At 38.4% G+C, this 22,645-nt stretch overlaps 1 protein-coding gene across 1 annotated transcript in view; it reads left to right on the forward strand.

Moving 5' to 3' along the window:
* Positions 1 to 22,645, forward strand: part of MTPN (myotrophin) — a 50,142-nt gene that overhangs the window by 14,620 nt on the left and 12,877 nt on the right. Inside the window, exons 2-3 of the mRNA XM_037165813.2 lie at positions 19,720 to 19,833; positions 20,874 to 20,957. Coding sequence (XP_037021708.1) covers positions 19,720 to 19,833; positions 20,874 to 20,957 — 198 coding nt within the window. The remainder of the gene's footprint in view (positions 1 to 19,719; positions 19,834 to 20,873; positions 20,958 to 22,645) is intronic.

The following is a 22,645-nucleotide window of genomic DNA, read 5'->3' on the forward strand; positions in this document are numbered from 1 at the left end:
AGTAGAGACAGAGTCTAGGGAACCAGTTCATCTTCATCTTGGCATTAGCAAACTGGCAGCAAAGGGGTCTGGATGGGGGAGGCGTAACGACATCATAGGCTTTCTTCTGGTCACCCAGTCCTTGAGGGGTGTTTATGTTCTTAGGCCCTACTAACTACTTGTAGTTAGTAGATAAATGTCGACATCAAATAAAAAAGATGCCAGGTTGCTTTGAGTTAATCATGTAAAAACATGGTTCATCATTTCAAGCTTCATAATTTCACTTAAATCATTAAAAGACTTCTTTCTTTACCCTTGACACAGAATGTTATTTTTCTTCCTAATTTGTTATTTGAGAGGAAGCAATCAAATTATTACACAATACCACCAAAGCCAGATGTTTGCCAGTTTTAAGATGAAAGATGAATTCGGCAACTAGTTTGGCTCCTAGACTTTGACTCAAAATACTAAGGCTGATTTTTAAAAAGAAGCTCGGAGGTTTCTGCACTTGTCCTGAAAGTACTGTATGTTGTTTTTCTTTCGTTTTCATTCTGATAAACATTTCTACAGGGATATATTTTGAACACTGTTTGGTTTGGGAGTAATTATTCTATTGGAAATAGTAATGGAGTAAATATGTGTGTGTGTCTATATGTATTTTATATTATGAATATTGGGTTTTTTCTTCAAGCATTGAGAACTGTTAAATGCACTCTTAATACTGATTTTTATAAAACTGCACAAAACTAGAAAAATAGTTCTTTGAATTTGAATTCAGATGTTCCGAGTTTAATTTTCTTTGGAAAGAAGGTAAAATTAGATGATGTTTCTATACAGAAATTTTTGGTGGATTTTTAAATTTGTAAAAATTGTCATGAAAAGTTATCAGAATTAGTATACTTAAAATTATTTTTTATTGCAGGATATAGACAAAAATATAAATGTTTTCAGAGTCTAGGGTACAGTAAAAGAACTATGACAGACATTAAAGTAACTCTCAGAAGCTCACTTGGTTTTTCAGTGTTGGCTGTCTCCATAGGTAATATTCTTACCTTTAATATCATATTTATCTTTATTTTCAAAATAGTGTATAATTCTAATATTGAGGTTTCTCTTTGCTCCATCAGTAATTTAGGACAGTTAGTATTGGTTTGGTTGTGTGTTCTTATTTGTGTTAACTTATTCCTTTGGGTTTTTTACTCTGTGTTGTGCTCATGCTAAAGCTGTTGGTACTGATTTGCAGTGTTACTGCACTGGATTTAGAGAATGGGCTACATAAGACTTTAAAGTTTGAAATGTATCGAGGTATTTTTGGTCTGTTATGAAGTTTTGAGGGGAAGTAGGTGTACTTTCTGTAGAGTCCAAAGTTTGATATCTTTTTAGTCTCATTAATCAAGCCTGCTACATCCTTACCTGCCAAAGACTGAGATCATTATGATAGTCCCTTTTTACACTGCTTCATTGGGTTTTTGTTTTGTTCTGTTTTTTTGCTATTCTTCAGATACAGATTCATGAGTAACTTACACATTTGTAAAATGTAAAATGAACTGTTGTTCATTTTTCCCCATTTAACTTATTTTGTCTTTGAATTCTACTTCATCGTATATTAATATTAGTTTTATTAGTCTTTTTAGACATATGTCCCCGATATATTTTTGCCCATTTTATCTTTTTCACATTTTCTTGTGTCATTTTGTTCTGGGTTTTCAATAGCAGCTTCTGGTTGAGTATTTGTTGTTTTTTGTTGTTAAGAAATCCAAGATTCTTAATCTTGAAACCTGAGAGTTCACGTTATTGTCAAATGATCATTTTAAATTTTCTGCTTTTATACTTTGAATTTACTTTGTTTAAACTTTCATTTAGGCACCCCTCCTTTTATTTTATTTTATTTTTAGCTTTAGGAATTTATTTTCTTGGCTTTTTTTTTTTCACCTTGGCTTTTTTCCCCCCAGGACTTGGGATGTATTCATCTTTTTTAGGTCTTCTGGCCCTTAAATTTCATCAGAAAAAAAAAATCAGAGTTTAAATTTTGCTAAGTTAACAAATAAGCAATAGCTTTTGCGTTTAGTTTTTCAATACAAAAATATCTGGATTGCTATAACTGATTATAAAAGTCATACATGTTCATTTTAAAAATATATAATGTAATTGAAATTCAGAAAGTGAGAATATCCTCATAATCCTGTTCTCTAAAAATGACTACTAACAAATTTGTTCTGTGCATCCTTTGAAATTTTATGATCTTATATGCAAGCATATGCTGCTTCTAAGTTTTGAAGTTTGGGGCAAGTTACCTTCCCTGTGCTTCTGTGCCCTAGTACAGCAGTGGTGGCACCAGCCTCCTGCAGCTTTCATGATAATTAATGAATAGGTCTGGAAAGTATTTGTAACAATGCCTGGCTCATGATAAGCTTTCAAGAAGTAAAAGCTGTTTTTTATTTTAAGTGATTCTGCATACTGTTTCACAAAGGATATGTCATCATCGTGCAAAAACCTTCAGCATAAGTATTTCGTGTAAATGGGTCACTTGGTCAGACCCTATGTCTGACAGGCTCTGCTAGAGTTTTTATGTCCTCACCCACCTTTTTTTTTTTTTTTTTAATTTTTATAAAAGTATTTGACCCAAACTGACAACATATGCCAGTGAGCAAGATCTCAGATGCTCTCCACTGCTTTCTGTTGTATATAAATGCGTGATTGTGTGTTCTTAGTAGGTTGTGTATCTCCACTCTCAAGACTTATTTTTGACATCTACATTTTAAAACCATATTTGCTTAAGTAAAGGCTCACTTTTCTCTTCGTCATTAATTCTTTTATGCCCAGACTCCCCATTCTAAGTCCTAATTTGACCTCGTAGCTTTTGCTTCACTGGAGCAACAGGTGCCAAAGAGCCATGGATCTCAGGGGGCCCTGAGACCTTTTCAGGAGGTCAGTGAACTTCATACTCTGTTACACTAAAATCCACCAGTCCAGATAATGCTGTGAATGGATCTGTTATCCGTTCATGATGTCCAGACTATTTCTGTTATATGTGAAGACTATTTATTCTTTTCACTGTGATGACACTTATTGATGGTGCAAAAGTAAGTAAAACTGCCCCGTGAAACAGCGTGGTGGCACCAACCCGTAGCACTGCTGGTCATCGCAAACTTAACCCCCGTGTGTGCAGTGAAAAAATACGCCGGATGCACTTCAGAGTGCCCTTGATGAAGCCACTAAAAACTCACTTTTATTACACTAAGTCCTGCTTATGCAGTACATTCCTTTAATATTCTGTTTGAAGAAATTGAAATGTTCATAAAGCACATTTGCAGTTGTTGGAGTTACAATCTGGACTAGCCAGTGTTTTTTTTTTTTAACGGAACACTATTTTTATTTGAAAAGAGAAACAACTGACAAGCTATAAATTTGGTTATTCAGACTTGAATACTTGGCTGACATTTTCTTTAAAATGAATTTAGTGGACCTGTTGGTTTATGGAAAACAACTGATACTTTTTATTTCCAGTGGTAAAACTGGAGCTTTCAAGAGAAAATTCAAAAGTTTATATCTGCCATTTTGAGCCTGCCAGCTTCCTAGTACTACAGGCTTTTGTGATGGTGGTATTAGAAGTGACATCAGTGAATGCAAGTTGTTTTGATATTGTATTAAAGAAATTTCTCAGCACCTGGAAGATTCATAACTCCTTAAACCAATATTTTCTAAATGACCAAGGCATAACATTACAAACTGGTGCATGGATAAAAGATCCATTCAGAGTGCAAGTAGACTGATAGGTTTTAATTAACAGTATGAATTGAAGTTCATTGCTAGTTCAGATTCCTCACTGCAAATAACCTTTAATAAACTACCACCTACTGCATTTGGGGGTAATGTCAAAGAAGAATATCCATAATTAACTGAAAAGATAACCAAAAATGATTTACTAGTTCAACTAAATATCTGTGGGAGGCCAAATGTTCTTTCTACAATTCAGCCAAAGCAATATATCAAAACAAATTGAATATGGAAGCAGATATGAGAATCCAGCTGTCTTCTATTAAAACAAAGATTTAAAAGATTTGCAAAAAGAAAAAAGGTAATACAAAGCCATCCTTCTCACCTTTTTAGAGGAAAATACAGTTATTTCTTATTTTTAAAAATCTCAATTATGTTAACATGTGCTTCTTCCTGTTATTTCTAAATGAATTGATATGTATTTAAAAGGTTTTCTGCTTTAATTCCTAATTTCATAAATACCCATAGCTATATACCCACATAAATTAAAAAAACTGACACTCTGAGACCGAAAGGTGGGAGAATTACTTACTGCACTACAAGTCTGGAGGTGCTCCTCATTGCTACCTCCCAACCTCAGGGGAGTGTGGCTGATGTATTTTCTGATTTGCTGATACCCAAGACTGTCCTTACACATGAATACTGATTTGTTGTGGGATGCACAAATCCTAATTTATTCTTTCCAAATTATAGATCAGAGGTTCTCTACCTTCTGCCTACCTCCAACATATTTAGAAGACACTTCACACATTCTCCTGTTAGTGTCAGTAACTCTACTTAGAGGATTATACCTGATCCTAGGCTCCAGACATCATCACTATAGATAGTTTCTCTCTCATCTTCTGGAATTCAGTGTTGCATGAGACCAGGGTCATTTAATTTTCTGTAGTGGTAATGTGTTTTTTACTTTTTCTTTCGTTTTTGCTTGCTTCATCCTTAGAAAACAAATCACAAAGCTGTATTAATAGGTCGATGTCTATTGATTTTTATCTGTAATACAATGAGCGTTTATGATATGCAGACTCAGGTCTTTGCTGAACTCAAAGTTTTATAACTTTCTGTTTTGTTCATTCTGGTTATGGCTCATTTATAGGTTTGAACTTCACACTTGTTATAATCCTTTTAAAATCATTTATATTTTTTTACCACCTTACTTTTCTGTGAGAATTTACATTTGTTCTCAATTCTTAATTGAGTTTTCTGATTTGAGTATTGTTACCCACCTCAACTGACTTTGGTGCACATTTTATTTTTGCAACCGCAGTTTTAATGCATGAAAGTAAAATGAGATCAGCCTGCATCTCATTTTGTTCACTTGATATGTTTGCCTGTTCTCTTCTTAAGATAATTTTTTCATAGAAACCATGTCTTTTAGATTCCATTTTCATTATGCTATAAGTACTTTTAAAATTAACTTTCTTGAGTTTTCAGTTTAATAGTTTTTATTCTGCTGTATGATTGTTCAGCGGGGGCTCCACCCGCAGAGCTCCCCTGGGCCACCACGGAGGAGTATAAGTCTACCAAGACATGATCTTCTTGGGGAGGAAAGGCTGACCAGTCTCTCAGGAGAAAGGCCTTGAGCCTCGTCCTCAATGGACTTTTATTGGGTTTAGTTTGCATAGGAATGCAGGGAGTATATATACATAAAGCTCATCCATCATTGTCAGGCAGTGATGAGCAAGGAATAGATAACATTCAAAGAACTATAAGGACTTATTCTGAGTCAGGGTCAGATAGATAGAATGAGTCAAATGGGCCATAAAACTTTGGGAAACAAATTCATTTTATGCTTGGACCCTTATCATTTAAATTGAGGATAGTCCTTCCCTGATGGCCCCTTTGTGTTGGTGTCTGTCTTAGGTTGTTCCTTCCTTGAGGAATCTTACCGCCATTGACTATCCAGCAGTGCTCCAGGGGCCAAGCAGGGTGAAGTAAAGGGGGCAGAGGCTTATCCTGCTGGGAGGATAAGTTTTGTCTCCTTAGTGCCTTATGGTCCCAAGGTCTTTTTACTCAGCCTTAGCCATGGGGGGGTTACAGCTTTTGAAACCAGGCAGAGCGGCTCCCAACATATAATTAGGTTTTTTATGCACCCATATTGTTTCTCTTCAGCTTTTTTGTCTTTTTCTGCTTGTTTTCCCAGCAGTTGGGACAAGCGTATCAGGAAATGCTTCTCTGAGAATATGTTACTTAAACAGGAGGTCAATTTGCTTTCTTCAGTTGTGGACACAGTTTAGATAAAGTCAGAACTTCCAAACAATCAGTATCAACATTAGGGTTTAATGTGTTCTGTTGGTTTTAATTTATTGCATAGTTAAATATATAAAGTATTCAATTTAATATTTAATTTCCAAACTAAAATTTATTGGTGGCACACTCACCCAATTTTAAAGACAATAATCAGGTGTTACTTTCAGTGAATTTCACTATTCTGTGTTCTCTGAATGCAGCATGATCTAATTCTGTACTTCATACTTCAGCATCTTGACCCAGACATATAAAGTTTCTATAGTTAAGCCAGGCATAGACAACGACTGTTAGTATTTTTACAAGCACACAATCAACCTGTAAGTACCCTTTTCACTCACCAAGGCAGTGTTAAGGGTTTTTTTTTCTTCCTGTTTTGTGACTCAATTTCAGAGATGTTAAAATACAGGAAAATGTGTGCTTTAGAATCAATGAAATATGAAATCATGTTCTATAAAATAAGAACTTCAATGTTACAGGACATTTGGTATTCATCTTTATGTCCAAAATTAGGAAGAAAATTAAGTATTGACAAAATATTATATAGTTTTCAAGAATGAGAGCAAAGATATCTCATATGCTGTTGTGAATACTAAATAGCATCATAACTTTTTAAAGCAACTACTTTCATAGAAAAAAACAAATGCAGTAAGGTAATAATAATGGTGATATTTGGGGTGGTAGGACTCACAAGAAACATCTATTTTTCCAATTTGATCTAATGCACATGGTACTTTCTCTGTGTGTGTGACATGATCTGCTTGGGGAGGAAAGGCTGACCAATCTCTCAGAGGAGAAAGACCTAGATTTTATTCATTGGGATTGTTTGTAACACAAGGGAGTGCGCAGAAATAAGTCCTGCTATACTAATTTTCTTTTTTGCAGTTCCTAGATTGTTAGATAAGGAAATCCCAAACATTCCATTGGAATTTGGATGTTTTGATTTTATCCTCAAGGGAATGATGGGAAAAGATGATTGGATGAGAGTGTAATGGACTACACTGTAGACTGAGTGGTAGTACCCACTGCCCCTTTATACAGTGGACTGAGGGGATTCTCCTGAACACTGGTGGGGCTCACTTTCAGTCTTACCTGATTTTTTAATAAATACCTTAGGTGGCCATGATGAAGATAGGTAAGGTGCAGCTGGAGGTGGGGTGGGGAAGATAAGGACTAACAAATTTCTTTTAATAAGAATCTGGAAAGAATGTGCAGCTTGGAAGAATAAGATGACCATTATAAGATGAAATTTAATGTAGTTAATATAATGGTCCTACATATATACTCAGAAAACTGGTAACTGAAGTTCAGGATAACAGCAAATCATATAGAAAAAAATACATTTTAATTGCAGTGTAATGTAGCTGCCAAACATAATTAATAATCTAATGTGAAAATAGGGACTGCTTGTTTCATGTGTCCCCAAGGGACAGAACCAGAACCAGTAAACTGATTTTCCAGCACCTAAAGCAGGAATAGGTTGATCAGTAAGGTCTTGAGTTGCCTTTCGTTAGAGAAGTTCAGCTGTAGGCTGGGTATGCACAGGCAGGGATTCAAGCACAGAATGGGTGGTTGAATTAGATGGCCTTTGGAGTCCTTTTCAACACTGAGATTCTGTGGCTTTTCAGAACACTCAGCAGTGTTACTAAAATACCTCTTTGTGAAGTTGTAGTTGTCTTGATAAGCAACAAGTAACCTAGTATGACAAAGATGGCATAAATAGCTACACTAATTAAGTTGGACTGTTACGCACAAGTCGTCCATAGACATTGTGAGCGATGTGTATAAATAAGGCATTGTCCGTTCCTTAATGGAGTTTCTATTGCAGTTCATAAATAACAAATACTTAATCGAATAAAGATAAATGTAGTAAGAGACATGGAAACAAGAACTATGAGAATTAAAAGGAGCAAATTCTTTATCAGGATTATGAGGTAAAAGTTTTATAGAGAAAATAGATCTTGAAGAGTAAGTAGAATTTCAGTAGATCAACACATGGGTGGAAGGTGGGCACCGTGTCAGAGAAAGACAACAACGTGAAGTTTGCCAGAAGTGGGAAAGCACTGGCGTGTTGGGAGCAGTGTATGAATGAAAATAAAAAGGCCAGAAATGCTATGTTGCTGCTAAGTTGGAGCTGATGTGTCACCATGAGGATTTTCTGTTCAACAGAAGGGAGCAGCTGAAATTTTTCACGTGATCACTTACTCTTTAGTAACATTGATCCACTTGATTTATATTTGTTGAAATGCTGAGAGTAGAAAAATTGGGTAGGAAGCTATTCAGGTGAAAACTAGTGAGGCCTCTGATAATAATATAGTGGTTGACATTTATTGAGTGCTTTCTACACACCAGGTACCTTACATTACTTCAGCGAAGCCTCACAACAAAACTGTACTAGACACTTTCCAAATTAGCACTTCCTGGATTTCCAGTTGCCTTATGAGAATTTCACACACCATAACATATTGGTTGATTTCTTCAGGCATATTCTCTCGCATTCATGTGTGTGTACATCACACTCTCCAAATCAACAGACACCATGTTGAGTACTGATTTATTTCTTAATTCAACATTTTATGAAACGCTATCAAAATTAGTTATCAATCAGAGAGTACCACATTTGGCATTGTGAAATGTGATTTTATTTAGAAGTATAAGATGTAGTCTCTGACTCCTAAGGACCATTAAAATTTAATACTACAAAATATAAATACATGAAAAGCTAAATTGCAATAAAAGATGAATTGTCAACAAAGTCATTGATCATTCCCTTCATTGAAGCTCCTTTATCTTCCCAAGTAGGCAGGCAGGCAGCAAATTCGTCAAGTCAGACCTTCCTATTTTATTCCAAACATGTAGCACAGTGCCTGATTTATAGTAGGCTCAGTAAATGTTGGATCAAATCTAATAGAAAATAGTGTGTCTTTTTCTAATGCTATGTTTCTTCATCTGTTTTTTAAAGATTTTATTTATTTTTAAAGACCTGGGAAAGAAAGGGAGAGAAACATCAATGTGTGGTTGCTTCTTGCATGTTTCCTACTGGGTGCCTGGCCCACAACCCAGGCATGTGCCCTGACTGAGAAGCGAACGGGCAACCCTATGGTTTGCAGGCCCATGCTCAATCCACTGACCTACACCATCCAGGGTTCTTCATCTTTTCAAATTCATACCTACTTTTGTTAGTAAAGCAACTCAGAATAATAATATGTTTTTTAAAAATTGCCTTTGATAGATATGTACATAATTTTTTCATAATGCTCATGCTATATTAATCTTCCTGCTCAATTCCGCTTTGTGTGGAAGGTTAAGAATACTGTAAGGGCCATTTTCAGTATCAAAACTCGTGAGCTGTTTTGTTCTCATAGCCAGAAGTACAGAAAAACCTTTTCTCTTGGTCTAGAATATAAGAGCAGGATGGGGGAACAATTGTAGACTGACACGATCACCAGATGTGTTTAACCTATAAAAGTAAAGGCCACGAAAACTAATTGTAAAAGACTTCAGAGGTTATCTTCTCCAGCCTATGATTTTCCAGTGAAGAAACAAGGTCTGCCGAGCTGGTGGGCAACAGAGTTCACTAGAGCCAAGGGCTCCTGTCTGGTATTCTTTCCACTCACTGTTTAATACCACTTCTCGTCATGAAAGTAGAACTTAAGTAGGCAGTGAAAGGTAGGTAAGACTTAGAGACCTAGGAAGATGCATTCTCATAGAGGAGAGGGTTAAAAACGTCTCAAGGGTCATGGCCACCTTTGAGAATCTAATGAACAATGACAAGGATTCTACCTAGAAAATTATATATACACACGCAAAAGAATTTGTAGACTCTTTGAAAGTTGATTCATATATTATCTAGTGGTCTGTAGATCCCAAGAGGAAGGGTTCTGAATCAGTCATGATCATACTGTATCATGGCACAGGAGATAGATGAGACCACCTTAGATTTTAGAGCATTGTGCTCTTTAATAGTCAGCTGTATTTATTCCAAGGAGATACTCTTTTTGTGTGTGTGTGTGCTTCTATTTTTTAAAATTTTTTTATTGACTATGCTGTTACAGTTGTTCTATTCCCCCCTTCATTCCCCTCCACCCCACCCCCCATCCCCACCATTACCCCCCTTTAGTTTATGACCATGTGTCTCAAGTTCTTTAGATTCTATATTTCCCATGCTATTCTTGCACCCCCTCATCTATTTTCTATCTACTGTCTATGCTACTTATTTTCTGTGCCTTCTCCCCCCTTCTCCTCCTCCCACTCCCCTGTTGCTAACCCTCCTTGAGATCTTCATTTCTATGTTTCCACTCCTGATCTAGCTGTCCTTTTAGCTTGCTTTTGTTTTAGGTGTGGTTGTTAATAACTGTGAGTTTGTTGTCCTTTCACTGTTCATGTTTCTTTAACTTCTTTTTCTTAGATAAGTCCCTTTAACATTTCATATAATAAGGGCTTGGTGATGATGAACTCCTTGAATTTGATCTTATCTGAGAAGCACCTTATCTGTCCTTCCATTCTAAATGAAAGTTTTGCTGGATAGAGCAATCTTGGTTGTAGGTCTTTGGATTTCATGACTTGGAATACCTCTTTCCAGCTCCTTCTTGCCTGTAAGGTCTCTTTTGAGAAATCTGCTGACAGTCTGATGAGGACTCCTTTGTAGGTGACTGTCCCCTTAGCTCTTGCTGCTTCTAGGATTCTCTCCTTCATTTTAATTTTGGCTAATGTAATTATGATGTGCCTTGGTGTGTTCCTCCTTGGGTCCAACTTCTTTGGTACTCTCTGAGCTTCTTGGGTTTCCTGGAAGTCTATTTCCTTTGCCAGATTGGGGAAATTCTCCTTTATTATTTGTTCAAATAAATTTTCCATTCATGGCTGTTCCTCTTCCCCTTCTGGTACCCCTATAATTCAGATGTTGGAGCGTTTAAGATGTCCTGGAGGTTCCTAAGACTCTCCTCATTTCTTTGAATTCTTGCTTCTTCACTCTTTTCTGTTTGGCCATTATTTGCTTTCTTCTGGTCCACTCCATTGATTTGAGTCCCAGTTTCCTTTTCATCGCTATTGGTTTCCCGTGCAATTCCATTCATTTCAATTAGTTTCGCCTTCATATATTTGTCTAATTTGTGGCTATAATCAACCAGTTCTGTGAGGATCCTGATCACCAGTGTTTTAAACTGTGCGTCTGAGAGTTTTGCTATTTCTTCATCGCTTAGATTTATAGGCTCTGGGGCTTTGAGATCTTCTTGAGCCATTTTTGGTCTGTTCTGGCCCTTTAAGTGTGAGGAGCAGAGCCTTGGACTCCCAGGTCGCTGGGTTGTGACGCTGTATGTGGGGGCGTGATCAGAGCGGGGGAAATGGCGACCCCCTCTGCTGTTTCTCCACAGCTGGGTGAGGAGCAGCGGCTTACGTGGTTCACCAGGGCTGGGCCACTCAGAGTCGCTGGGTTATGATGCTGTATGTGGAGGTGGGGTCAGAGCAGGGAAATGGTGGTGCCCTCCCTGCCGCTTGTTGCGGGGACCCGCTGGGTTCCGGTCCAATCGCCCACTCCATTGCTTGTCTATCTGCGCACAAATGTGCGACCACAGTCAACTCGCAGCCCTGCTCCCTCGCTGTTTCCCCGCGGTCGCTCGCTTGGTCATCCCTAGGTCCAACCCTGCGCCTGGATTCCGTGTGCCTGAGTTTGTCTGACAGAGTTTTCCTGTGCAGCCCCACTCCACCATCTGCTGGTTTCGCCCCTTACCGGTCAGGCTGAAGAATTTGTTGTTAACAGACTTCCGAAAAGTTCAATTTTCTGTGTTCTGGCTGTGTTTTCTGTTGCTAATAGTTAGTTGTCTCTAAACTTGGTTGTGTGAGAAGGCACGGTATATCCACCTATGCCTCCATCTTGGCGGAAGTCTCTGTGCTTCTATTTTTTACGTGCGGGCCTGCCGCCCTGCCCTGTGCTGAGCCTGCGCAGTCTGTCTCAATACTCGTCTCTTCACTGGTTTATCTGCGCGCAAATGTGCGACCACAGCCAGCCAGCTGTGCCTTCCCTGGGTTCCGCCCATAGGTACCCCGCACCTGGGATCCTCGCCCTCAGCTGCCTGCTCGTCTCCCAGGTCGGGGGATGTTTTTTGCCCGACCCACTCCGCTGCTGGTTTCACCCCTCTCACCAGTTTAGCTGAACGGTTTGTTGTTTTCGGATTCCGTATTCGATTTTTCTATGGTTTGGTTGCGTTTATTGTTGTTAAAACTTTGTTGTTTTTAGATTTGGTTGTGCAAGGAAGCAAAATGTTTCCACCTACGCCTCCATCTTGGTGGAAGTCCAAGGAGGTACTCTTAAGCCATAGAGTAAACACAGGCCAAATTCCTAAAGTATCTTTGGGTGGTCAGGAGGGGAAAAAATAGCTGTGGATTTTAGATTGTGGTTTTTATATTAAAACAAACGACACGTATATGTGCATATTCATGTATATATATTTGTATGAGTTTTTAAATGGCCATGAATATCTTACCTGGTTATTACAGAGAAAGTAGGATCTTTTCTACAGATTCAGGGAAGCATGTATTTTCTCGTTATGTCTTGTTGTTATATTGGTATACTTCAGTAAAAGAAGTTTGAGAGGTACTGGGTAGAGTCAGCGGGGCAGGCTATTTTGTATTTTGTGAGGGGGTGAGATATACAGCAATTTACTACTACTAATTTTGTCAAGCCAGTTTATCAGTGAAAAGTAAAGTTTTTGTAGGTGGAGACCCACAATCTTACATTTTTTGTATTCTTAGCATGCATAGCAAAAGGCCAGGAACCTGGTTTTTCATGATATATTAGTTACTTCATTGGTACTAAAATAGAACTAGACTATTACACCAGTAAGTTGCTTGTCAAATAGGAGAATTTATTGCTATAGCTGAGGCTTTTGTCTATTTAGTACTTGAGAAGTGAAACATGACTAGTTTTCTCAAGTGCCAATAATGCCATTTAATTTTCCAAAAGTTGAAAAACTTGTCCAGTGTCCAGCCCTAAAATATCATGCTTTGGCATTGGAATAAATCATAGTATAATTATTAAAATCTCCTCCCAACATAGAACTTGCCAACTTATTGATGTAAGCTGCTAGTCATGCGTTATAACTCCTTTTTCTTTTTCTTTAATTCTAAGAATAATGCCGGTGAGGACTGGTAAAGACTCAGAGGAGCTAATCTTGAGCTATTAGAATGTAGAGCACCTGTGGGACTCTCCAAGGGCTCCATTCGATTTTCAGTTTCACACCGGCTTCCTCCTGCCCACCATAGTCCAAGCTCCCTTCTTATCTGAGAGGCACAGAGAACATGGTCACCGAGTATTTAAACTCACCAGAAAACATGAAGTAATATTATTTCATTTCTGCAGTATTAGATACACATTACATATATGGAATAGGCCATATTTAGAGAAAATAAGAATAGCTTTGAAACAACTTACAAGAAAAATATGGTAAAATACAAACTTAATATAAAAATTATGTTGTGTATTTAACGACCAACAGGCTTCATGTTGCAGTGAAAGGAAGGAGAGGAAAGTGAAACTGGACAAACTATTCTTGCTAAAAGGGAAGGGGTGAGGCTAGAACGGGCCTGGGACGTGGTGACAGGTTGGGTTTGTGGGCCTGCTTCACCTCGACTGTATGTGGCGAGTACAAGCTGTGTGCAGAGTTATTTGTGGCCTGCCTGGTAATTCACACACATACCAAGGTAAGAATGGTATTGCTGCCAGATTCTGTGGCACATGTTACTGAATGATGTCTGTAAAAACTGTTATATAAACTTTATCCCTAAACAAGTATTATTTCTTAAAAGTTCTTTAATCGACGTATTTCTATAGAGATACTATTACAAGACTATAAGAACAACCAAATTTATTAATTATTTGAATTTTGTATGATGACTAAGATTCCAAAAATTTGTCTTAAAGATCTCATAGAAGTAGATGAGTCAGGAGAGGAAACAGTGAAGCCCCAGGAAGAGAGTAGGAGGAAAAGTGCAAAAATGTGGCCTCGCTGCAACCAGGGGAAAGAGTGTTTAAAAAGGAGGGAGTGGTCAACTTGCTCATTAGTCACAACCTGGAGGTCATTGACTTCAGCAGAAATGGTTGTGGTACGGTGTTCAGGGTGGAAGTCAGATTAGAATGGAAGGTGAGAAATTGGAAATAGCAATTACAGATGATGTCTTTTTAGAAAGTGTAGGGGTGAAAGGAGAGGAAAGAGAACAGTAGCTAAAAGGGGGGTGTCAGGTCCAAGGAGAGGTTCTTATGCTGTTTGCTTTTTTAGTGGGAGAGTTGTGAATAGCCTATGCTGGTCAGAAGGAGCCAGCAGAGCAGGAAGAGTAGAAAACACAGGCAAGAAAAGGAATAAAGGAGTAAGCTTTCTAAGAAAACAAGAAAGGATAGTGTCCAAAACATAGGTGAGAGATGGCCTTTCAATAGGAGAGGATGTGTCAGTGACAGGAAGGTGTGGTAGAGAGAAGTTCCTGATGGAGTTCCTATCTGAAGAGTGTTCTGCAGAAGGAATGGTATGGGTTATCTGCTGAGAAAGAAAGTGTAGGAGGAGATAGAAAAGTTGACGATTTATAAATAGTGAAAGAGATTTAAATAGTCTCCTTGGAAAGTGGGAGAGCAAGATGAACAGGAAAACCTGGTTAGATTGTCATGTAATGCTAAGGGAGCTGTTGAAATTGTGCAGAAAATTTCTCTTCCCTAGCCTGAGGATCTGGGATACAAAATTAGGATTAGATTTTTCTTTGCAATTGGTTATATTCCATGAAGTTACAACCAAGATTACAGGACAGGTATCTAACATTCTCTCTGGTTATATCACTTAATGCCTAGAATATGGGTGGAGGGTGGGAAGAAAGGACCTAGATGGAGCATTAACTTTCTTTCCTATTTCACCACCACTACTGAAGTTACTGTGCTATCCAGACTGCTGAAACCCCATTGAAACTGTCATTCCAACTCTCTACATTGGTAAACGTATCATTGCTCTCAAGTTACTGCTGCTCTTCCTAGATAACTAATGCCTTCTCCATGTTTGGTTGTTGTCATGTATGGAAGATGTCATGTATGACCTACTTCCAAGTCTGTTGCTAGAGCAACTTAACCATTTGCTCGATCAGAAAGCTTCTATGACATAAATGTTTACTATGTGTCACAAACTATACAAAGCACCGGAGATGTAAAAGTAAAGAATGGAGACATAGGGAATACAGGTGCAGGCAGTTTGAGTAGAATACTGTGTTATAACACAGGAAAGTACAAAGGACTTTGGGCACATCTGTGAGGGTCTTATTTCTCAAAGTTGACGTGGTTAGAGGTTACTTTCCAGGGGAAGTTTTATTAAAGCCTGATTTTGAAGGGTTGGTAGGAGTTAGCTAAACAAAGGAAAGAGGGGAGGCCTGCAGGGGGAATGGAAGTTGGAAAGGTCGTCCTTTTCCAAGGACGGAAGTTGGAAGGGGCTTGATCCGGCTGAATCACTCCAGATCTCCTAAGTTATGTTTAAACTTGACCCTCTTGGGGCAGTGGATAGTCAGGAAAGTACTTTTAGAAGGGGAATGATGCATCACATTTTGCATTTGGAAATATCCCTCTAGCTGCAGAGTAAAGAGTGCAGTTGGCAAAATGGGGCTGGAAGTTGGGATACTAATTGAAAGGTTTCTTCCAGCGATTCATACACTTGTTTTGATCTTTGAAGCCCATCCTGCTACTAGGGTTCACACTGAACCTCTTTCATCCCATTTTAAAGCGTGTTCTGTGCAGTTAGTTGAGTTACAGCATATGTAAGTCAAGAATTTTTCCTTCAACACTTTAACAGTAAGGGAACTTAATCTCAAATAGCTTTTCGCTTGTTAAGTTCTCTCATGAAGGTACTGTTGGTCACCCCAATCTCCATCCTACCTCAAATACCAATTAGTGTCTCATATAAGAATAGAGCCATGGAAATTTGATTTCAGAAAAATCTGTGTTATTGAGGTATAAGTGAAATAGAACTGCAGATATTTAAAGTATACAGTTTGATAAGTTTCGACATGTGCACCCCTCTGAAACTACCACCATCGAGGTAACATATCCATTACACTCAAGTGTCCCTCCGCAGCCCCTCTCTCCTATCGCTCTTCCCACTCCCTCCCAGGACCTGCTGTCTGTCACTGTAAGTTTGAATAGTTTACAGTTTTATGACAGTGCCACACTTTGATTACTGCAGTTTTTAATAATTATTGAAATCAGGTTGTGTTGGCCTGGTTCAGGTCCATCTTGTTCTTTTTCAAAGTTGTTTGGCTATTCCAGATTGTTCTCGTTTCTATACAAAATTTAGAGTCATTTTGTCAATGTAAAAAACAAACCTGTTGGGGTTTTGACTGTTAATGCATTGAGTCTATGTGTTAGTTTGGGGAAAATTGACATCTTTTTAAGATTTTACTTATTTTTAGAGATCGAAAGGGCAAGAGAAAGAAAGGTAGAAAACATTAATGTGTGGTTGCCTCTCATATGCCCCCTACTGGGGACCTGGCCCATAACCCAGGCATGTGCCCTGAGTGGGAATTGAACCGGCAACCCTTTGGTCCCCAGGCCCACGCTCAGTCCACTGAACCACACCAGCCAGGGTTAAATGTCTTATACTTTTAATGATATTATAAATACTATTTTTATTTCCAATTATTCATCGCTAGTATAAAATGTAGTTGATTTTGTATGTTAATCTTTTGTCCTGCAACATTGCTAAAATTACTAGTTCTAGTAGCGTTTTAGTAGATTCCTCTGAATTTTCTACATAGACAGTCATGTCATTTGCCAAGACAGTTTTACCTTCCTTTTCAAAATGGATGCTTTCACTTTTCTTGCCTTATTGTACTGGCTGGAATCTCCAGTACAGCATTGACTAAAAGTGGTAAGAACAGCTATCTCGTCTTTGTCCTTTTAGGGGAAAAGCATTCAGTCTTTCACCAGTTAAGTATGATGTTGTTTTTGTAGAAAGTTCTTACTAGGCCAAGGAAGTTTCCTTTTTTTTCTACTTTACTGAGTTTCTAGCAGGAATAGATGTTGAATTTTGTCAGATGCTTCATCTACTGAGTTGATCGGGGTTTTGGGGGGGGGGGCATTGTTAAAATGGTGGATTATGTTAGCTGACTTTTCAAATATTTAACCAACCTGGTATTCCTGGGATAAAGCTGACTCGATGATGGTATATTATCCTTTTTATATAGTCTCAGGTTCCGTTTACTAAAATTTTATTCATTCTGTGTCCATGACTTATATTAGCCATGATGTATATGTTCTTTTCTGGTAACGTCTTTGCCTTGTTTTGGAATTAGAGCAGTGCTGACCTCGTAGAATGAGTTGGATGCTCCCCGTTTTCTGGAATAAGATGTAGAATTGCTGTTACTTTTTTTTCTTAAATGTTTGGTAAAATTTAGCAGTGTAGCCATCTGGGGCTTGAGAGTTTCTGTGTGTCTTATCTATCTATCTTTTAATGATAACTCTGGCTAGAAATTTAGCTTTTGATTTCTGTTATTTTTCTGCTTTCCATTGCATTGATTCCTGCTCTGGTTTTTCTTCTTTCCTCCTGCTTCTTTTGAATTTAAATTGTTTTTAACTAGACTATTTTTTAGAGCAATTTTAGGTTCACAGCTGTATGAAGCAGAAGGTACAGAGACTTCCACATACCTTCCCCTAGTTTCTGAAAGTGAAAGTAAAAATGTCACTCATTTGATTGAGACCTTTCTCCTTTTCCAATACAGGCATTTAGTACTATAGATTTTTACAGGAGTACTGCTTTTGCTAAGGCCCTGCAGAAGAGGATCCTTTTTTTCCTGTCAGTAACACAGAACCTTTCCAGTGTTGTCACTTTTTGTCTGCTAAGATGAGAGTTCTGAAGTCAGTGTCTGCCGGAAGAAAGGAAAGAGTTGCAACATAACATGCCTGTACTAAGTAGGGAAGGAAGCTGTCAGGTACTCTGATTCAGGGACATGTTGTTTTGACAAAGGTACCCTATTGATTGCTCACTGCGTGTATTTGTTCGCTTTCACTAAAGAGACATATCCAGTTAATAATGGAAAGGAAGTTTTAATAATGAAAGTTAAACTGCTTTTATCTGTGGATCATTTAAGTAATATCTTCACTTCAGAGCTTCATATTTCTGCAGTTGTAAATAAAGACTAAGGTAGTATACTGAATTGCCCTATTTAAATTTGTTTCTAAGTATATTACATGAAATCATATCTGTTTGTATTTCAGCTCTTATGCAGAATCCTGCCTGAACCCACGTTTGAATAGTCTTTTGAAACTAGTATAAAAACATGAGGGGTCCACAGAAATCAGTTAATCTTTTATGTTTTACCCTGTGTCGGGCCCTGTGTTGCATACTTTGCATGAATTATCTCCTTTAATGATACACTAAAACCCCTTGAGATGTAAATGTTTTCATTCCCATTTTACAGATAAGGAAACTGAGGTTTAGAAAATAGTCCAAGGTCTCACAACCAAGAGGTATAGTTAGTTACTAGGGGTTACCCAGTCTCCAGTGATCTACAGCCCATAATACACCTTCTCTATCCATATAGCGCATGCCTGAAAGAACAGCTCATAACGGGTCTAAAATGATAGAGCTCTAAATCTCTCAGTTCAGGAAATGCCTTGATGAGTTGACCACATAAAGCTAGGTGAATAATACAGTAGTTAAGAAAGTAAATTCTTCCAGATGTTTTGCTACTCTGTAAAAGTCTGAATTTTTTCCTTAAGATAAAAGGGGGGAATACCGAGTTGGAGGCAGTGCATTGGTAGTTTTTGGGTGTAGACCTCCACTCTGTCACTAACTGAGCCGCTTTAAATAGTTGCTTAACCTCATTTAGCTTTTGACTTTTCATACATGAAATGGAAGTTTTCTCCTTCTGGGATTAAAAGATTAGAGGTAGTGCGTGTAGCACAGTGCCAAAGCTCTTGTAGCTGGTCAGCACACATGGTAATTATATTACTGTAAGAATCTGTTAATCCTCAGTGAATGAAAACTAATTTTTGAGGCCTTAAGTTCATTTTCCCAATGCTACCCCTCCCCCCGTCCATCCACCACCAAGATTGTCATGTTGTCCCAAAAAGTGCATGGGTAGCACTGAGTTCCTTTCCCTCACAGCAGTTACAGTGTGAAGTGTGTTTAACCACGTGGTCACACTGGATGGTGAGCTCCGTGCCATCAGAGCCATGTGTGACTTTGCTCATGGTTGCCCCTGCTGTACAGTGCCCGCCATATAGTAGGCCTTTCGTGAATGTTGAATTGATGAATTAAATGAATTCTTAATAATAATGATTACCATGTGATAATGATGTCTGACTCCATTAGTGATGATTTCTTTGAAGAACTAAAGCACATGCAACATGATCTGTGTCAGAGTGTCAGTATTTGAACTCATCGGTCTCATGTGGCCACCTCTTGACATTATGCTGATTGAACATCTTAGAAATGGAGCACAGTAATATATTTTATTACATGTAGCATCATTGCATATTGTTTTCAGCTTGACAACTCATGGCTTGAATTACTGTCGTACTGTGTGCTAACTGCTGTATTGTGCAGAATTTCATTTGAGGTCTTTGGTTACTTATTCCACTTTACAAGCAATTCAGTTATTTCATGAAACTCTTGGAGTTTTAAGAAAGTAAAAATATCAAGTTCCTTCCCTCTTTCACTCTACACTCCATATAAATACTGTTTTCATTGGCTTCTTTTATAGGGAGAAGATGTCAACCGGACATTAGAAGGTGGAAGGAAACCTCTTCATTATGCGGCAGATTGTGGGCAGCTTGAAATACTGGAATTCCTGCTGCTGAAAGGAGCAGACATTAATGTATGTAAAGAGCATTGCCATTCTAGAAAAAAAGCCTATTGTATGCTTCGGGTGATTATCTTATATAGATGTGTGAAGTATTATTGTAGAAATCTCATTTAAAAAAATACAGTATGAGATTATACCAGAATTTCTGTAATTTAAAATACATGTTTGGGATTTTTAAGAATAAGCACAACAAAAACTGACTTGCAATCTGAAGGTCAGGATGTTTCCCCCTTGGCTTGTGGCTTTTCAAGTTCAAATGCAACTTCAGAGTTAGCAATACCTGTTGGTAGCAAAGGGCTCTCGTCCAGCGCAGCGTAGGTCTCTGCAGCCATATGGTAAATCTGACATGCATTTCTGGACAGAGGCCAGCAGGCAGGTAGTCAGACGGGAGCTGTCATCTCCTGATTCGTGCCTTTTGTGGCTTCTGCACTTCAGAGTTTTAAAAAAATGTTTAAATAACCATAACAGCAAGTGAGATGAACTTTTTACGTTTCGGGGAACACCATGTCACCTGGCCCAGCTGCAGCAGTGTTTCGTTTGTTCATTGCCTGTGTTCTTCCCTTGCAGGATCTCATGGGCATTTCCGTACTAGTGGGGAGGAGAGGCTGAGAGAGAGAGAGAGAGTCAGTAACTGGTCACACTGTGAGTGGCAGAGCCCAGCTTTGAACCGCGGTCAGATCCCTGCTCCCTCTGCTTCACTCTGACTCCCAAGGGGAAGCCTTGCTTGTGGGCTTGGGCACCTAGAGGCTAGAAACGTGTAGCTGTGAAGTGATTTTGTGTAGAGGGGCAAATAGGTAAACACTGACTGTAAAATAATGACAAGTGGCCCTGACTGGTGTGGCTCAGTGGTTTGAGTGTTGTCCTGCAAACCAAAAGGGCCCCGCTCGGGGGTGTGCAAGAGGCACCTGCTAGATGTTTCTTTCACATGTTGATGTTTTTCTCTCTCCCTCTCCCTAGAAATAAATGTTTAAAATAGTTACAGGTGTTTCCTAATTATATCTAGAAATAAGGAATGAAAAGTGGACAAGGTGGTTTATCTCTTTGTTTCACAGGCTCCAGATAAACATCACATCACCCCTCTTCTGTCTGCTGTCTACGAAGGTCACGTTTCCTGCGTGAAATTGCTTCTGTCGAAGGTGAGGCCAACTGATAATTTTCACTGATTTTTTCATCACTGTGTGGCTGTTTCAGCTAAGTATTTGGTTAATTTAAGTCGTTTCACCTCAGGGGCATAAAACTAATAGAATCCAAAATTGAGGTCTAGAACGTTACAACCCAAGATAGTTGGTCCACAAACTATTTGTTACTAATTCATGATGGCTGAGGAGCCTGGGTTCGAATATAAAACAACAGTCTCCTTCAAGAATAGTGCTGTGAATGGCCTTGGCACAGTGGTTCAGTTGGTTCAAGTTCATTCTGATAGGCCAAGGTTGCAGGCTTGATCCTCAGTCAGGACACCTACAGGAATCAACCAAGGAATGCATAAATAAATGGAACAACAGATTGATGTTTCTCTCTCCAAATCAACCAATAAAAATAATTAAAAAGGGGGTAAAAAGGTAGCTGAAGTATAAGCATTGTCTTTAATGATATAGAAGATGTTGTGAACTAGAAACACATTCATGGATCACACTTTGAGTAACCCTGGTTTGAAATTGTAAACTTCTCTTTCTGTAGTACATGCTGAGTAAGGTATTAGAGGCAATTTGCTTTAAGGGCTTTCCAAGTCATCTGGTTTCTTGACCGAGATCGTGATAAACCCGGCGTTTTCCAGTGTTTTGTCTTTGCTATTGTAAGTTACCAGATGGGGGTCAGAGTCCAGCCTCAGGAATTAACACCATTTGCAACCATCTAGCTGAACTAGACAGGGCCCGCAAACGTTGGGGGACAAGGAATCTTAGTAAAATAAGGCGCTAGTTTTAATCCCAAGCTTATGGTTTCATAAATAACACTCTGGAAAGTTATTTATAACTTTCATTTGGTATTTTCAAATAAAGCCCTGCTAAAAGAAGGAGAAATTAAATGAGTAAGTGTATGTAAAACATTTTCCCACCATGCCTTGAACATAAATGCTTAATAAATAGCTTTATTATAACTAAGACTGAAGGGGATTTTATGCTTCATAGAGTCGGCTTTAGGAAAATTTAGAGAAGATTGGGAAAGAAAGTAGCATATGTCTTGAACCTTTTAAAAATACTGCTCTGGAAGCAGTTAATTCAGGTCCTCTAAAACTCGGTATTAAACACAATTGTACTGGATGTCTTAAAGGTGTCATAAAAGTCATAAACGTGTAATTCTGTAACATAATAGCACACTCAAGCATACCATATGACATTTTAGGTGAAACGTTCAAGTTAAAACTATAAGTTATTACACACATATTGTTACCATACCGACCACACTCAAGCAGGCGTTACTTCTGCCGGACCCTATATGGCCACTGACCGTTGAGCAACACTAATCGTACTGATTCATCACTGTTTCAGACCACTCTGGTTGGGGGTAGATGAGCGAGATACAGAACAAGGGTTTACTCATTGCCTTCCATAAAAAGTGAAAATGTTTAATGTCTTGTGTGCAATTGCTATAGAGTAAAAAAATACAAATTAGTCAAAGAAAATGTAGAAAACCACCTTATCTGATAGGTTCATGTTTTGTCAAATATTATCTGTACTGTATTTTAAAAAGTCAAGCAGCCATTTAATGATAAGACATGAGTACCCCTCTCCAGTATCAGCACTATCAAATCCTCAAAGTGGCTGTGGTACTGATTTTGCTATTTGAATTGAAAATCAAATGTGATACTGTTCCAGTCGAGGTGGCA

Source organism: Artibeus jamaicensis, unplaced genomic scaffold, assembly GCF_021234435.1.
Source record: "Artibeus jamaicensis isolate MK-2021 breed Jamaican fruit bat unplaced genomic scaffold, CSHL_Jam_final scaffold_3307, whole genome shotgun sequence".
In the NCBI taxonomy this organism is placed as follows: domain Eukaryota; kingdom Metazoa; phylum Chordata; class Mammalia; order Chiroptera; family Phyllostomidae; genus Artibeus; species Artibeus jamaicensis.